Below are 17172 nucleotides of genomic sequence, written 5' to 3' on the forward strand. Positions count from 1 at the left end.
TGAATCACGCTCGCTAGTGGGTGGCATTGGCTCAGACACTAGCCCAACTGTTCAAATCACCATCCACCTAAGGCAGAGAGGAAGAATGCAGCCCTCCAGAGAGAATCTGAGAGAGATGGAGGAAGGAGAACAGGAAATGGGTCCTGGAATACACAGCCTGGACAATGGCCCTAAAATGACCAGAAAATAATCACAGCAGGTCTTTGGTGGGATATCTGCAGCCCCAACATGGACATGGGAAGGACCAGGGCTGTCAAAAGCACCCCATTGGGATAGACTGGGTTCTGATCTGACTCTAGCCACCAGCACACCACCGCTGTGGTTTTGTGGTGAATCAGGATCAATATGATGTTACTTCGAGCATCTTCTCGTCCCAGGCCAGACCTGGCCCCAACAGAGATACATTCCTGTGATAACTCATTCATCAACAGCATCTTCTTTGCTAGCCTCAGCAACCTGTTGCTTATTTCCCAATGACCTCTTGTTAATTTTAATTTACATAGAATCAGTGGGCATTCCTATGGGTACAGGGTGACATTTTGTTATATTTATACAAGACTTAATCATGAAATTTGAGCAATTAGCTCATGAATCACCTCCAACACTTATCATTTCCTTTAAGTAATGATATCCCAAATTCTCCCATCTGGTGATCTGGGGATGTATGGTAAGTTGCTATTCACTGTGGTTACTACTCTAGTGCACCTTATAACTTTGCTCTGTGGTCTATAACTGGTCACGTTGTCGACTACTCTGCTATGCTGAAATTTCTTGTTTGGTATGATCCCACATGTCTACGTTAGTTTTGTCTCTTATGTTTTTGAACTTCTTTGTCCAGACAAGTGTTGTGATGTGTTTCCCCATGTTTTCTTCTGTAACTGGATATTGCTCATATGTTTCCCAGCCACCCAGACCCAAATAATCACACAAAAACTGTATTAATTACAACCCTGCCTGGTGGATGGCTCAGGCATCTTAGGTAACTAATTCTTACATCTTAAATTAACCCATTTCTATTAATCTACATATCACCATGAGGTTGTAGCCTACTGGTAAGGATCCAGTGTCTTTCAGCTACATGGCATCTCTTTGACTCTTCTCTCTCTCTCTCTCTCTCTCTCTCTCTCTCTCTCTCTCTCTCTGTGTGTGTGTGTGTGTGTGTGTGTGTGTGTGTGTGTGTGTGTTCTGATTTCCCATCTGGCTTTACTCTGCTAAGCCATTGGTCCAAATAGCTTTACTCATCAACCAATAAAAGCAACACATATACAGAAGGAATCCCACATCATTCTTCTAATAGATTGACATTTTGAAGTGACTGTCATTTTTTAAATGGAATGTTCCTGATGACATTTAGAAAGCCAGCTGGAAGTAATTTATCTTTTATGACAGGTTCCCTGTAAGAACACAGGTTCTATTACCATTATAATTTCTGTTTTATAATAAATAGTATTCTAAATGTTTGCCTAAATTCCTCTGTGTGGGGTGGGAAAATTGATATATTTTTACTTTTGGCAGATGTATTCCTTTTTTAAAACTCTTCCCACAGACCATTCAAGATCTTGCTATAATTGCTTCCTGTGCACCTTCTGCCAGTGGGAACGATGTCAGCCCTCGCCTCCTCAAACACTTCTCTCTGCTGGTGCTGCCTAATCCTCCACAGAGCGCCCTGTATACTATCTTCCGGGTAATGCACCTAGCTTGTCCCTCCCTCCCTTTCTCCCTCCCTCCGTCCACTGGAATAGTACCAGGTTCTCAAGAATGCTATAGTACTCTACTATACTGCTTGGTTTTTGTCAACTGGACATAAGCCTAGATACCTGGGAAGGGCAAATCTTTTCTTTGTGCATGTGTGATGGTTGAAATAGGGTTTCTCTATGTAACCCTGACCAAGCTGGAACTTACTCAGTATGTAGGCTGGCCTCAAAGAGCCACCTGCCTCTGCCACCTAAGCGCTGGCATTAAAAATTAGGCATTATCTTGACTGGTATTGATGGGGGGGCTGGCCCACCGAGAGCCCAGCCCATGGTGCATAGTGCCACCCCTGGGCAGGTCAACATGGGTGTATAAGAAAGTAGGTTGAATAAACCAAGAGAAACAAGCCAATAAGTAGCACTCCTCCATGGCCTCTGTGTTAGTTCTTCCTCCAGGTTCCTACCTGGAATTCATGTCCAGCCTCTCTTGAATAATGGCCCACAAGCTGTAAGATGAAATACACCCTCTCTTTCCTATCTAACTCATTTTCTACTGGGGAAGAAAAAAAGGACATATTCTAAGGAAAAGTCTGAGAACTTGAAAACACTAACACTGAGAAATTATTCTTGTCTTTATCAATTTTATTTCTCCTACATTTTCTGGACTATTCCAATGATTTTTCTCTTAATACTGAAATCACAATTTAGCGTTTATATGAAGTGCTGTGGTACATGTCTAATGCAATCCCAGGACTTTATTCTTCTGACTGAGTTCCTGCATCTGGCATGGGCCCTTTAAGCATGAGCACTCTTAGTTCTGACCTTGGCGTCTTCTCCTAGGAGGCAGGATTTCCTCTGCCAGCCTGGCACACACATTTGCTTTCTTCCAAAGCAGTTTTCTTTCCGGTGTGGCCATGCTCTCCTGCTGCATCAGAATCATAAGGGATCCGAGGAAAAATGGCTTTAAAAAAAAAGAAAAAGAAAAATAGTTTTAATTTACCTTTAAACTTTATAAAGAAAGAAAATGTAAGATTAATTTTGAAGAAAGATACTATGTTCTATGTAATTTCACACATCAGATGTATAAACTTACACTATATTTCAATTTGAGCCATTTTTCCCACAAGGAATTTTGGACTCTCCAAAGAAAACCTATGTATTTGGTGATCCAGACAGGGTAATGTTCTAACACCTGCTCTCTCAGTGAGCAGGGAGATGAGAGAGCACCACAAGTGTCCCCAAGAAATACACACCACCTGCCTCTAGACTACTAGGCAAACAGTAAGAGCTCTCAGAATGTCTGTTTGCCACACCCAGGGGTGCCTCTGTACTTATGCCACTACCCTGCCCTAAGATTTTAACTAGGAATAATTTTCAGTGGAATTAACCCTCCATTGCAGTCCACATGTATGCTTCTTGGTAAATATTAGCTGTAGCCCATATTTAAATGTTTAACTGGACATAAATTTTCTCTTTAAAGGCTCACTTGGGAATGTATTTCTCCATCCATAACTTCGCAGCTGAGGTTCAGAGGTGTAGAGACCAGATTGTGCTTTGCTCCCTGGCGATATACTATCAAGTCTGCAAGAACATGCTGCCAACGCCAACCAAATGCCACTATATGTTTAACCCCCGAGACATGTTCAAGGTCGGTTTTGAAGTTAATTCTCTAGCTTATTTTTAGCACTTAAATTGAGATGCAATTGTGCTGCACTGAGTCTCTGTCTCCTGTCTCCCTCCCTGTTGGTACTGTCCACATGAGAAGGTGAGAAGGTGTAAGCATGAACTTGCATTAGGAGCACAGGTCCATGGGAAAGAGTTGTGTGGCGTTCCTGTGACTGCACGGGAGTGAACCTATGTAGGTACTTTGTACATCTGCATCAATTTTCACTACTTTTCTGGCAGTGCTGGCTCTGGCAGCAGCCATAAGTAAATAATTTTCCAACTTCAATGTTAAGAAAAAGAATTTAGCCAGGCATAGTAGCTGTGGTAGTTTGAATGTAATTGGCCCCCATAAGCTTATAGGGAGTGACATTATTAGGAGGCGTGGCTTTGTTAGAGGAGGTGGTCTTGTTGGATGAAGAGTGTTACTGTGGAGGCATGCTTTGTGGTCTCATATGCTCAAGATACTGCCCAGTGTCTCAGTCTACTTCCTGTTACCTGCAATTGTAGGACTCTCAACTCCCTCTCCAGCACCGTGTCTGCCTGCATGCTACCATGTCCCACCATGAGGATAATGGATTAAATTTCTGAACTATAAGCTAGTTATAACAATTAAATATTTTCCTTTATAAGAGTTGCTGTGGTCATGGTGTCTCTCCACAACAAAAGAAACCCTAAGACAGTAGCACACATATTTAATCCCAGCACTTGAGAGGCAGAGGCAAGTGGATCTCTTTAGTTCAAGGCCATCCTGGTCTACAGAGAGTTCCAGGACATCCAAGAACACACTGACAAAACTTGCCTCAAAAAAAAAAAAGAAGAAGAAAAAGAGGAGGAGAAGGAGGAGAAAGGAAGGAAGGAAATGAATGAAAGAAATAAAGGAAAGAAAAAGGGAAAATGAAGGAACAAAAGAAAGAAAGAAAAAGAGAAAGAAAAGAGAAAGAAAGAAAAATTTAGTATGGTATCTTTCTTCCCTTGCTGTAAAAGTTCAGCTGATTTGCACAAGAGTTCTTAATCAAAACAAAAATCAAAACACATCAACATTAGACAGTACCTCAAAACCAGGTATGGTGGTACCTTTAATTCAGTGTTCAGGAGGCAGAGGCAGAAAGATCTCTAAGTTCGAGACCAGCCTGTTCTACATGAAAAATTGTAGGCCAGCCAAAGCTAAAGAGTGAGGGGGGGTGTTAATAAAAGTCCCTCACTGTCACCTATGCTAGCAGCATTTGGCACCAGGCTATGGCTTCTGATCCTGGCAAGTCTCTCTTAGATGAACCTGAGATGTTACCAAATCTCCTCCCACTAGGAGCCATTCTGTGGCAGGTTTCTTTGACTTTAACTTGCCCATCCCACAGAAACCTTCAGATTGTCATTTACGGAAGCTAATGGTTCTTACCTTGGAAAGTGTCTTCTATTTTTATAAAACATACACTCACAAAACTCGGGCTTTCATCTCACACAATACCCTGCTAATGTTGGTTATATATTTTGTTTTTTGTTGTTTTGTTTTGTTTTGTTTTTTGATCCCGCACAGCTTCTACTGGGATTGATGCAAGCAGACAAGAGTGTTATCAACTCCAAAGAGATGGCTGCTAAGCTCTTAGTCCATGAAGCCAGCCGAGTGTTTCATGATCGTTTAGTTGAGTCCAGTGAAAAAAGTCTTTTCTACCAGCTTCTCTCAAAGGAACTCCAAAACCATCTGCAGGTGTGTTCTTAAATGCATTTCAAGTGGAATTTTGCACACATATGCACGCGCGCGCACACACACACAGAAAATGTTGTTTAATGAAAGTCTCCAAATATGTCTATAATATTAATGAAAGCAACTTTTATCCTCTTAAGAATTGCATTCCTTACTTGACGATATCCAAGAGCACAGCTTGTGATATGCAGGAAATGATCAGTCCTTGGTTCCTTTGCTCATGATCCTGGCCTCTCAGATCCTCAACCCTGCTCCTCCCTCTCCACTGGCAGCAGAAATGACACTGGAGTTGCCCAGGCTCCTCATCTCCCTTCACCCCTCTGACCTTTAACCTCCTTGCTGTCTCTTTTAATGCCGATCACAGAGACAGATGTGACCAGCTGACCAGAGCTGAGTCTTGAGGCTCAATGGGCAGTGAGTCAGCTCTTCACGGCCCTGTCCTGAGACTCCTGGGGAGGATGTTAAGGGCCTAACAGCAGTGAGACAGAATTGTAGGATACAAACTTCATCCTCAGAACTCTACTTATATAGATGTGCACATAAACAAATATATGTAAATATGTATCTGTATGTGAATATTTAAATATGCACATGTATATGTATTGTTCTAAGACCATTACAAAGTGATAGAGATTTTAAAAATTTTTACAGACATTCCAATTGCTATATTCTCTTCATTGGAATTATCTGCCCTTTAGTGTAGACACATCTTAATATCATTTATGCTGACCTATATCACTTCCATCCTTCAGTCTTTTTTAACTCTATTCAAATATGTTTTCATTTAGGACCCCAACATAATGCCTTTTCCATCTCCACATCCACCAGCCTGTCTTCTCCCATCAATTGTCTCGAATCTTCTGCAGTCCTTCCCTGAATACAGGTCTTCCTTTTCCTCCGTGGAGCTGCTCTTGGGTCATGCTCTGGTGGCATCTCTTCCCCAGTCCTTTGCCTGGGTACTGGATATCCAGTCCTTCTAGTCTTCTCTGTCTTCCCTAGTCTCTGAGAGGCAGTGGGACCTGGGGATTTTAAACTCAGTTTCTACCCAAGTTCAAAGCCCAGGTCCTCCCCTCATGAGCAGTATCCTTGAGCAAATGCCCCTCTGTGCCTTGGTTTCCTGACATCTAAGTAAGGGCAGTAATTTCCTACCTCACAGGTCTTTGGTGAGAATGAGCAGCTCTAATGAAAAGAAAACATTTAGAATTGTTTCTGATACACAGTAAGTGATACATCTCAGCTATTGTGATACTGAAAAATACTCTTATGTCTACATTTTAAAGATTTACTTCTTTATTTATTAAATGTATATGGGTGTCTCGTCTGAGTGTACATCTGCACACCAGAAGAGGGCATCAGATCCTACAAGATTACAGTTATAGATAGTTGTGAAGTCCCATATGGGTGCTGGGAACTGAACCCAGGATCTCATAAGAGCTGCAAGTGCTGGCCATCTCTCCAGCCCCCTACACTTTAAATGTAGGCAAGAAATTTGGTAGAAATAACCTAAACCTTAAGAGAGAGAGAACTCTATACCTATGTCATGCTGCCTGGGCACCTCACGTTCAGCATGTTGGAAAACATTTTTCATCTGCATCCATTGACCCTCTCCAGCATCAAGATGCCCTGCCCTGGTATCGGCTTTAGTCTCCATGCCTCTGTGCATACCAGAAGTCTGAGTGTGTGCCCCTGTATTCCAACCAAAATACAACTTCTTCTCCACAGCCTCTGCCTTTGTAACTGCAGGCCCCCTCCCCTGGCTCATTCCTGGCCACTTTTCAAGACTTAGATCATGCACATCACACTAAGTTAAATAATGCAGGTTCCGGGTGGCCGATGACCACTATGAGTGAAGTCTAAAGCAGGTCCGGCACCCAGGAACAGGAAGATGGTGCCTCAGTTAGACAAGATGAAGAGGTCTTTTTCAGAACGGTTGGACGTACTAATACATATTTGGGTTGGTAAATTTATTTAGTTTTTATTTCACATTGTCATGACTTTGTATTCTGTGCATATATAAACTAGAATTTGTCAGATTAGTGTATGGATCATTTTTTAAATTCAGTGCATACTTTTAACCATGTGGTAACCTTTTCTGACCAATAACCAGCCTCCTCCTAGACTGTGACTCTCCTTTGTGTAAGACCGTGGGGCTTGTCTATCACAGACCTGCCTGAGCTCTTTCCAGTCTACATGCCTTATGAGGACAGAATCACTGGTTTATTTCTTGATAAATCTCTGGAATTCAGCTTATATCTAGGATGAATGAATAAAGACTGAGTGAAGGGGTGGGGCTGACCAGACGGCTCCGCAGGCGTGTTTTTCTCCTGCAAACCTGACAGCCTCGGTTCTAGGCTCAGGCGCACATAAAGGTGGAAGGGGAGAACCAACTCCCCCGACAAAGTCTTCCTCTGACTTCCAAATGTGCCCCCCCACACACAATAATAATCCATTTTGTTTTTAAAAGAGTGAATGACAGACTAGTCAATTGAAAATTAGAAGTGGCCCTGGGAGAAGCCACTGACCTCCCTGTAAGTGCGTGCACAAATCTGTTTTCACAGATGAGGAAACAACTCCATGGGAACCAGGTTTTCTCAGCGGCCATCAGCCCTGTGGGTGGCAGAATTAACGACTGTATCAATCAAGGATATAAACTACTAGCATGAGAATTAACACTTTGTTGAAATAAGAGCGGCGGGGCTGCATTCCCAGCACCCCGGCCGCCTGCTTGGCTAGCTTATGCCCGAAATAACAACACACAAACTGTATTCATTTAAACACTGCTTGGCCCATTTCTATCTAGCCTCTTCTAGGCTAACTCTCGCACCTGGACTAGCCCATTTCTTATCATCTGTGTAGCACCGGTCTTACTGGGAAGATTCTAGCCTACGTCCATCCTGGGTCAGAGGTTCATTGCGTGCATCTTCCCTGGAGCAGGAAGCATGGCGTCTCTCTGAGGCGTCTGCTCCCAAGAGGAGAGCTGTGGAGTCTGAGCTCACTTCCTCTTCCTCCCAGCATTCTGTTCTGTTTACTCCACCTACCTATGTTCTAACCAATAAAATGGGCCAAGGCAGTTCCTTTATTAGCCAATGACCTTCCTCCATCAACACTTAATTAACTGGTTGCCTTCGTTAGAGAGTGGACTGTGACTCTAATAATAGGGAACACGGTGCGCGAGGTGCTGTCTTAAGAGCTTTACACACCGTTCCTACCTTAATCTTCCTTCACAACAACTCTACAATGTAGGCAATTATTATCCTCGCCTGACAATTAGTGCCGAGCAGAGCAAGGTTACGCAGCTGGTCAGGTGACGGCATCACCATCCAAACCTAGCACATCTGGTGTCAGACAGCCCCTTAGCCATCATGCCGTTCTGTCCTTCTGTCCTTGGACCACCATTTGCTAAGCGAATGACTCCTGAACGTCCATCAGGAATTCCCAGCGCTGGGTAGCCAGTGAGGCGCATGCTGAGAACTACAGGAACTGGTGTGGACACTGCCTGCAGTCACCTTTAGCTCTGATAGCCAGCGCAAAGACCCCTGCAGTGGACAGGAGGTGAAAGGGCCAGACACTGTGGCTGGTTTTAGAGAAGAGGAAACTTGAGACTGTCTAATGAGGAAGAATTAGCAGCCTTGGAATGATAGAGAACCAAAGGAGGCAAGTGTGGGAAGTCACAGGACTGGGATGATCACTAACAGCTGACTGAGGAAGAACCCTTATCGCACGTTGTCCGTGGAGCTACAGTTAGAGCTCTCAACCCAAAGGAGAATTTTTGGGCAGAACTCTATTTCTATCTATATTCTTGACTTCTGAATACTTGTATTTTATGAGAATCCTTAAAAAATATGATTTTGAGGAGGGGTCCACAAACTTCACTTCCTGAAGGAAAACACATACACACGTGCGTGTACACGCACACACATACACAAGTAGGTTAAGAGCCTGAGTCCTAGGATCCACTGCTGGAATCTTCTATGACAGACAGATTGGTCTTAGGAAAGATAGGATTACAATGTAAAGACAATGAATTCTTGCATATCGATCGAATGCTCACTGAGTTCTCTTCTTACAACAGATCCATTGGACCCACGAAAGCCTGATGAATAGCCCAACTGTATTTGTGGACTTCATGGATGTAAACAAGCCTCACAGAAAGAAGATCTACCAGAGCACCAATAACTACAACAAAATTTTCAGCATACTTAAGGAATTCCAAATGAGGTCGGGCTCAACATCTCTGGAGGTAAAGCTACACTCTAGGAAAACCTGGGGAGTGCTAAGCATGTACATGTTTATTTGGGTGTACTTGTATAAATATATATCAGATATTTTCAAGGCTGTGTGCCTGAGGAGTCTTCCCTCTGGTTTTAAAGCAGACCATTAGAAACACACTTGTTTGTGGGTTTCGCTATTCTTTGTCTCAGTGGCATCTAATTGTAAAGATGGGGTGAGCTGAGGCTGTAGGGAACTGAGTGGCAGAGATAATGGAGTTAAGAAATTCAAGAGAATATAGCATCGGGGTCCCGAGTGACAAACTCACCATGGCTGTGGCTCTTTTTGTCTTTTCCATGGCTGTAATGAGCAGAGACACACTGAAAGAGACGCCAGCCAAATCACAGACACCATGTGGAATTTCCTAAGTCTCCCCCACCAGCCACTGCCAGGAAAGCAACAGAAAAGCAACTTAGATGCCATTTTTCTGTCCTTCATTCTGTAAACTCAACCCCACAAGTGCCCGGGTCAGCTCACTAGAGTATTAGTAAAGGGGTGAGTGAGCTCACTGTGAAAATTTGTCTTCTCTAAATGTTGACATAGATTGTTAGCTGGGTCTTGGTCACCACCATGCCACTAAAGAGTCGCTCCCATTCCCGTTTCCTTGTACATGAAATCATAATGCACACTTGACTTTGCTAAACCTGTACCTCGTTCGTTTGCTACCTTTCTTCTGCTAGATGTCTCATTCAATTGTATTCTTCAAGGAAGCTATGGAGCACATTACAAGAGCTACCAGGATCCTCCGACAGCCAGAGAGTCACATGTTGTTGGTATGAATTTCAGTTTTTCAAGTGTTTTTAAGTTTGCAAACCAAAACCTCAGAAACTCCAGGAAAATCTACTTATTGAAGCTGTAGTCAAATAAACTATGAAGATCCCAATAATTGAGTCATAGAACAGGATCTTTGTCTTCATTGTTTGCAGAAGAAATTTGCTGGCACGGGAACATGCTATTTGTTTGGGAAAGGCCCTTGGTATGGCTAAAACAGATGTGTTTGCACCACACATAATGTATCCTAGCATTAATCTAACATCTGCACAGGTGGATCCTGGCTTTGAAAGTAGTATACCAGGTTGGATATTGAGTTAGACGCAGGAGCCATTACACAAAGATGTGTTTCTTATGAGAGTCAGTGACAGCTGAGTTAACAGAAAGTTCCAAATACTTACACAGAGAAAAGGTTTTAGAAAACTAAATAAAACCCACAATATTGGGACAGCAAGATAGCTCAGTGGGTAAAAGTGTGTGCTGCTAAGCCTGACAGCCTGCGTTTGATAATGAGATCCACATGGTAGAGGGAGAACGTACTCCTACAACTGCCTTCTGAGCTCTGCTCAGGCTGTGTCGTGTCTGTGCATACACACACACACACATCAATAGATAAATAAATGTAATGAAACAGTTTTAATCCATGATATTTAGCCAATTGTATAAATTTATATTTTATTTATAACTTTTTTCTCCAAAAGAAGATTTTATCTTGCATGTAGCACACTAAATTTTGACTTAATCTTTTTTTAAATAGACATTTGAAAAAAAATTAACTAAAAAATATTTAGAATAAGAAAATAGAATCAAGAAACACAATACAAAATAAATCCAGCACCATTCTCCCGCCCCTGCCGGCTATTTTCTAACTAGCTCTCCCATCTACAATGGTGTCTCATGAGTATCCCCTTTCTTCTGTCTGGGACTCCAGCCCGTGGACAGTGCTGCCTGCTAGGGTTGGTCTTCTCAAATCAACTAACCTAAAAACTTTCTCAGTCATGCCCCAAAGTTTGTCTTCAAATTAGAAAATACCTTGGGGAAATGAAAGCAATTACACTATATGCCTAAAGCAGTACTTACAGGAAATTCTATAAGAAATCTATAGGTTTTAATGTTTATACTTAAAAATAAGAAAACTTCAAATCAATAGCCTAGATTTCTGCCTCAGGAAACTACAAAAAGAAAACTGATCCCAAGAGAAGCAAAAGGAAGAGAATAGTTAAAATGGAGTAGAAAAAGGCAAAAGCAAAGCAACTAAGGATTTCAGTGAATCCAAAAGTTGGTTCTTTAAAGGATCAAGACAATCCCTTGAGCTAGACTGACTCGAGAGAAGATTCAAGCTAAAATCAATAGCAAGGCTATCCATGTCACTACTACCATTACAGAAATGGGAGGGGCCATAGGAAATAGTAAACTAGATCGCTTATACAAAAGGGGCGTTTCCTAGACAGACACTGCCTTATCTCCTTTTCTGTTGCTGTGGTGACAGCACCTTGACACAAGCAACGTAAAGGACAAAGATTTCTTTGGGCTCGCAGTTGAAGATACAGTCCATCACAGCAGAAGAGTCGAGGCAGCAGGGGCTTGAAGCTACTGGTCACATGACATCATACTCAGGAGAAGAAAACGAGGGATGCATTCTCGCTGCTCGGTTTCCTCTCTCCATGTACACAGTCCAGGATCCCTGTCGGGGAAGACTCCTGTGCACAGTAAGCTGAGTTTTCCTTCATCAGTTAATGTCAAGATAATTCCTCACCAGCACGCCCTGAGGCCTGCCTCCAGGTGACTCTAGGTCTTGCCAGGCTGAGAAGTAACATTGGCCATCACAGACACCAACATAAAAACTGAAGCTTTGGAAAGCCTTAGTGGGTCTGCCACAAAAAAGAAAGAAAGAAAAAGAGAAAGAAAGAAAGAAAGAGAGAAAGAAATAAAGAAAGAAAGAAAGAAAGAAAGAAAGAAAGAAAAGAAAAATTTAATTAGGAATTCAGAAACTTCCCACAAGGAAAACCACAGAATCAAACGGCTTCACTGGAGAATTCTAACAACTGTTTAAAGAAGAATTTATACCGATCGTTCACAGAGTCTTCAAGGAAATAGAGGAGGTTTTGCTCTCCAGTTTCTCCTTCTTTCTAGAAATACCAATAGAAAGGCCAGACAGAGACTCCAGTCCTTCTTGAGCAGGTAAAATAAAGCTCCCTGGGGTTTAGCTCATGGTGCCAGGTCCCAAAGAGTCCAGACCGCGTGGTCCCAGGTCCTGTCCTAGTTGGGACCCTTTGTTGTGTCACAATATAGCAGTGAAGAAGCAGGAAAGCAAATGACCATATACAGAAGGGCCATCAGCATCCAGAAGAGGGGAAGAGATTTAAAGGAAGGACGAGGCTGTGTAATAACAACCGTTTTTACTGAGCTCCAGAGGAGTCAGTTGCCTCTTAAAAGCCATCTCTCTTCCCATAGTTCCACTGCTTAAGAGTTATTGTACTTTTGAGCACCACACTGTGGACCAAACTTCTGGCACATGACTATATAGCAGACAAGCTGTATACAAGCCAGAGATGACTTAATAATAAGAAAACTACATCTGTCTCTCTTGGGCATATTATTGTAATAACTCTGAACATATTAGCAAACTAAGGCAGGTGATATATAAGAAGTATTTTATATCGAGCAAAAGTGAGATTCATCCCAGTAATGTGTGTCTAGTTCAGTGCCCAAAAGTACTTGAATATGATACTATATTTAAAAATTAAAAGCAAAACTCTCAAGTTTTGAAAATTTTAAAAATTCAACATTTATGATTTTTAAAAACCTTGCTCCATACAGAGACGTTTGTCAACCTAATTAAGAACATCTATAAAAACCTTGCAGCTTAACAGTGAATTATTAAAACATTAACTCTAACCCTGAGGACAAGTGTGCTCCATCTCCCAGCTTCTGTTCAACATTATAATGAGGGTTCTAGCCAAAGAGTTGGGCAATAAGTAGGGGGTGGGATTCAGAATGGAAAAAACGTATGTGCAAGTGTCTCTGTTCACAATTTTACATGCTCTTCCTTGGAGAAAATCACAAGGGCAAACAACTCGATTGAAAATAAAGAGATACTTCCCAAAAGTTCAAGAAAACATTCTCAGAATCAGTTCTCTTTGGGGGAACCAAGCTGTGATGATACCAGCACCTGAGCGTTAAAGGAATCAATATCCTAAGGAGGGATCATATCAATTACCACATGGAGAGAGACCAACAGGAGCTCTTGGTGTTGGTAGGAATGCAAATGGCACGGTCACATTGAGAGACGGTTAGGCAGTGTCTTGCAAAGCTAAATATAGTCTGGGTATGCAGTCTAGCAAGCATGCTTCTATATACATGAAAATGTATAGCCACAAAAAAGCCTGCGTGTGGATGACTAAAGCAACTTTAACCATAACAGCCAAAACTTGAAAGTTACCAAGCTGAAACTCAACAGGCACATGATAACCTATACAGTGTAATATCATTCAGAGATTAATAAATAAAGTAAGGCTAGAGAGTGGCTGGGTCAGTAGCGTGCTGCCCAAGCCTAAGGCATCTGATTCCCAGCACCTGTGTACTTGCAATCCCGGCAGAGACAGGAGGATCCCTGGCACTTGCTGACAAGCCAGGCTTTCCTAAACAGCAGACCCCAGTCCACAGTAGAAGACCCTGTCTCAAAAAACAAGGTGGCCAGCTTCTGAGAAACACCTAAGGTGGATCTATGGCCTGTATGTGAAAGTACCCCACATGCACCTGTAAACCATGTGCAGCCATGAACACACACACACACACAACCGCCCCAACACACAAGCTAGTAGGCTGCAAAAGGACATGGTGAATCATGAATGCATGCACTAAGAGAAATAAGATGATCTGGAAAATGATATGCTTACATAATTCCAATTATATTCAGAAAAAAAAAGATAGAACTATGGAGATGGTAGGCTTATCGGTGGTTGCCAAGAGCTTGCTCAAGAGGGAAGCTCCAACAGTTTTTTTAAAGTGATGAAATTCTGTTTGATAATGCAATCATGAATACCTTATAATTTATGTCTTAGTTTGGGTTTTTATTGGTATGAAGGGACACCATGAACATGGCAAATTTTATAAAGAAAATATTTAATTGGGATGGCTTGGTTATGGTTTCAGAGGTTCAGTCCATTATCATCACAACAGGGAGCATGGCAGTGTGCAGGCAGACGTGGTGCTGGAGCCGAGGGTGCTACATCTTGACACACTGAGTAACACTTGAGAAAACAGACTTCAAAGCCCTCCCCCACAGAGACACACTTCCTTCAACAAGGCCACACCTCCTAACAGTGCCACTCCCTTGGGGGGCATTTTCTTTCAAAACCAGCATGGTATATATTTGTCAAAACCACAGAGCTTCACAGCTAAAGACTGAACCTTAGCATTTGCAATTTTGTTCTTTTTGAGACAGGGTCTGGCATCTCCCAGGCCAGCCTTGAACACCAAGTGTAGCCTAGGTTGACCTTGAATTTATGATCCACATCCCAAATGCTGGGGTTACAGGGGTATACCACCTTGCCCTATTTTATGTGCTTTGGGGGAATCAGCCAGGGTTTGGTCCATGCCAGGCATGCATCCTCAGCTCAGTGTCCACAGACGTGTGTGAGGTCATTTTATCACCACCAAAGGACATTGATTATCAAATAAAAGAAATACCTATCTAGTTTTATGAACAAAGCATCAGATCCTGATAATGACATACTATTGGTTTATAAGTCCATTTGTGCTATTTTTCCGGATTATCAGTACAGTAAAATTTCATACATTTTAAGAGGCTATGAAGAGATTGAAGGCAGGTATTTGTCTTATAGTCTGAAGTATGCTTACTGTAAATATAGCTAGCATAAATAAAGAGAAAAGTACTTGTTGGTTGATTCTCAGGACCACGGGTGTTTGTTTGTGTGTGCTAGGAACACACTCAGGGCCTTGTCCTTGATAAATGAGTAGTATTACCCTGCTCTAAATCCCAAACGCCAGGACTTTATGAATCAGATATTGGATTTGTTTGTTTTTCACAAAGATTGGAATCGAGGGATGTGGAAAAGAAACTTACTCAACCTTAGCCTGCTATGTGGCAGAACATAAAATCCACCGAGTGCCTATAGCTCACAACTCTGCCATCTCAGACTTCAGAGAAATGTTTAAGAAGGTGTTTATTCAAGCCGGCTTGGAAGGGACCCCCACTGTTGTCATGGTCCCCGACTTACAAGAAGGGCAAGTAAGTGCTGATGCCCTTTATGTCCCCAAGAAGGTTTGTGTGACTGTGTGTGAGTTTTCCGGTTAAGCGCACCATTTCAGTGTCTGTGTTCTGTGCTTGCCCAGCCAAAGCCTACAGGCTGTGTTTGCAATCATGCCTTAGTCTGGAGTAAACAAACAGCAGAAGTGTTTCCTGCCTTTGTCATTTCCATTCTAATCGACAGATTGGAAGTAATTACGCCCGGTAGCAAAATCAGCAACTTCTTATCAGAGCTCAGTCTGTTATCTGCCCACAGACGTGCACAGATGTTTGTGTAACTTCTATGTGTTGTAGCAACTTTGGACACTTCTCTTTCTCTCCTTTATCCATCGCTATCGGATGCTCCTTGCAGGATTGTTTTTTACATACAAGCAAAACTTCCCCACTATTTTGCACAAATTGTGTCCTTTTACTAAGTCAAAACATAACTAGGAATGTCACTGCACGTCATTTTTACTCCTTATGACCAAATTCCAGAAGATGTACGTGACTTGTATTCTGAAAAAAATGTACTTTAAAATAGTATTTAAACCTTATCCTTCTTTTTCTCTTAATTCTGGGTTTCTGTCTACCAAAATTTTTTGGCCAAATGGCATATTTGAGAATAAATGAAGTTCCATGTCATCTGTCATATTTTATAAGAATCTAAATTTTCTACTTTTTCTGTGTTTTCTTACTTTCCCCAAATCTAAACACCCTGTTTCAGTAATCCCCTTGAGACTTACCCAACAGACTTTCTTTCTGGTTTCAAAAGATGCTATTTCTGCCATGCTTAGAGCCCATCATTCTAATTCCATCAGTGGTTATATAGAAAGCCATCTCGGGCCAAAGGCTGAGAGGAACAAAGGTGTGGTGGTGAGAGACTTGTTCAAGTCAAAATAATACCTCCACCAGGCTAATTCTAGCTTTACTTCCTGGTACAAGGTCCAGCTCACTGTCATGCACCCAACCCCAGGCATATAGCGTCTACTGAGTACCTAGTACATATCTCTCCGACATGTTTGAATTAAAGGGTGGGTAGCTGAGGCTTATCTTGATGAGACTAGACTACCACGTCAGCATTTGTGGTCAGTGGCCTTCTTTCCCTGATTGCTGACACTTTCTCAATTTGTTCAAAGCAGAATGTGTGATTTCTTCACCCCTGATTAATCTATGCTTCATTTAAGGCATCATTTCTGGAAGATTTGAACTACATTATCAACGGAGGAAAGGTCGCTACTTTGTTTGAGAACGAGGAGCTGGATTCTATTGTTATGAGAATGAGAACCTTTGCTGAGCTGTCTAATTTCATGGATGACAGAAAATATCTACTCTCATTGTTCCAGAAGGTACTGTCTGTGTCTCGATTCACATTGTCATGGTAATATTAAAGCAGACCATATTTGTAATTTTGTACATTACAACTTGTATGTAATTCCCTTAGTTCATCAGATGAGTTTTTTAAAAGCTAAAACAATAACGAGCACCCCTTCAGAGAGGCACGTCTGTCCTAGGGAGCCCAAAGATGGACAGATCTCTGAGGCTGAATCGCTAATTTTTTTCTAAAATAAAACAAAAGAAAAAGCAACAACTGTATACAATAAAAAGGAAACCTCATCTCCACATTATTTCTTCCATTGAGATTCCTTCCTTGAGGTTAATAAGGGTTTTGTTTTGGCTGCATTGGTATCAAGTCAGGAAAAGCAAGAATATTTCACCCTAAAACTGATCAGGACATAAAATATATATGTAAAAACAGAAAAGCAATTGACAACAAACGGCAAGGGAGAAAGCGGTAGCAGGGGCCTCCCAAGCACAAGTGGATG

General features: G+C 42.0%; 1 protein-coding gene across 1 annotated transcript in view; it reads left to right on the forward strand.

The window, feature by feature from the left end:
• Dnah14 (dynein axonemal heavy chain 14) overlaps nt 1–17172 on the forward strand; it is a 257032-nt gene that overhangs the window by 147063 nt on the left and 92797 nt on the right. Inside the window, exons 49-55 of the mRNA XM_041635247.1 lie at nt 1547–1684; nt 3172–3339; nt 4888–5058; nt 9128–9295; nt 10005–10097; nt 15152–15349; nt 16534–16695. Coding sequence (XP_041491181.1) covers nt 1547–1684; nt 3172–3339; nt 4888–5058; nt 9128–9295; nt 10005–10097; nt 15152–15349; nt 16534–16695 — 1098 coding nt within the window. The remainder of the gene's footprint in view (nt 1–1546; nt 1685–3171; nt 3340–4887; nt 5059–9127; nt 9296–10004; nt 10098–15151; nt 15350–16533; nt 16696–17172) is intronic.

This window comes from Microtus oregoni, unplaced genomic scaffold, assembly GCF_018167655.1.
Source record: "Microtus oregoni isolate MIOR12 unplaced genomic scaffold, Mior012 000047F_ref0000412, whole genome shotgun sequence".
NCBI classification, from domain to species: domain Eukaryota; kingdom Metazoa; phylum Chordata; class Mammalia; order Rodentia; family Cricetidae; genus Microtus; species Microtus oregoni.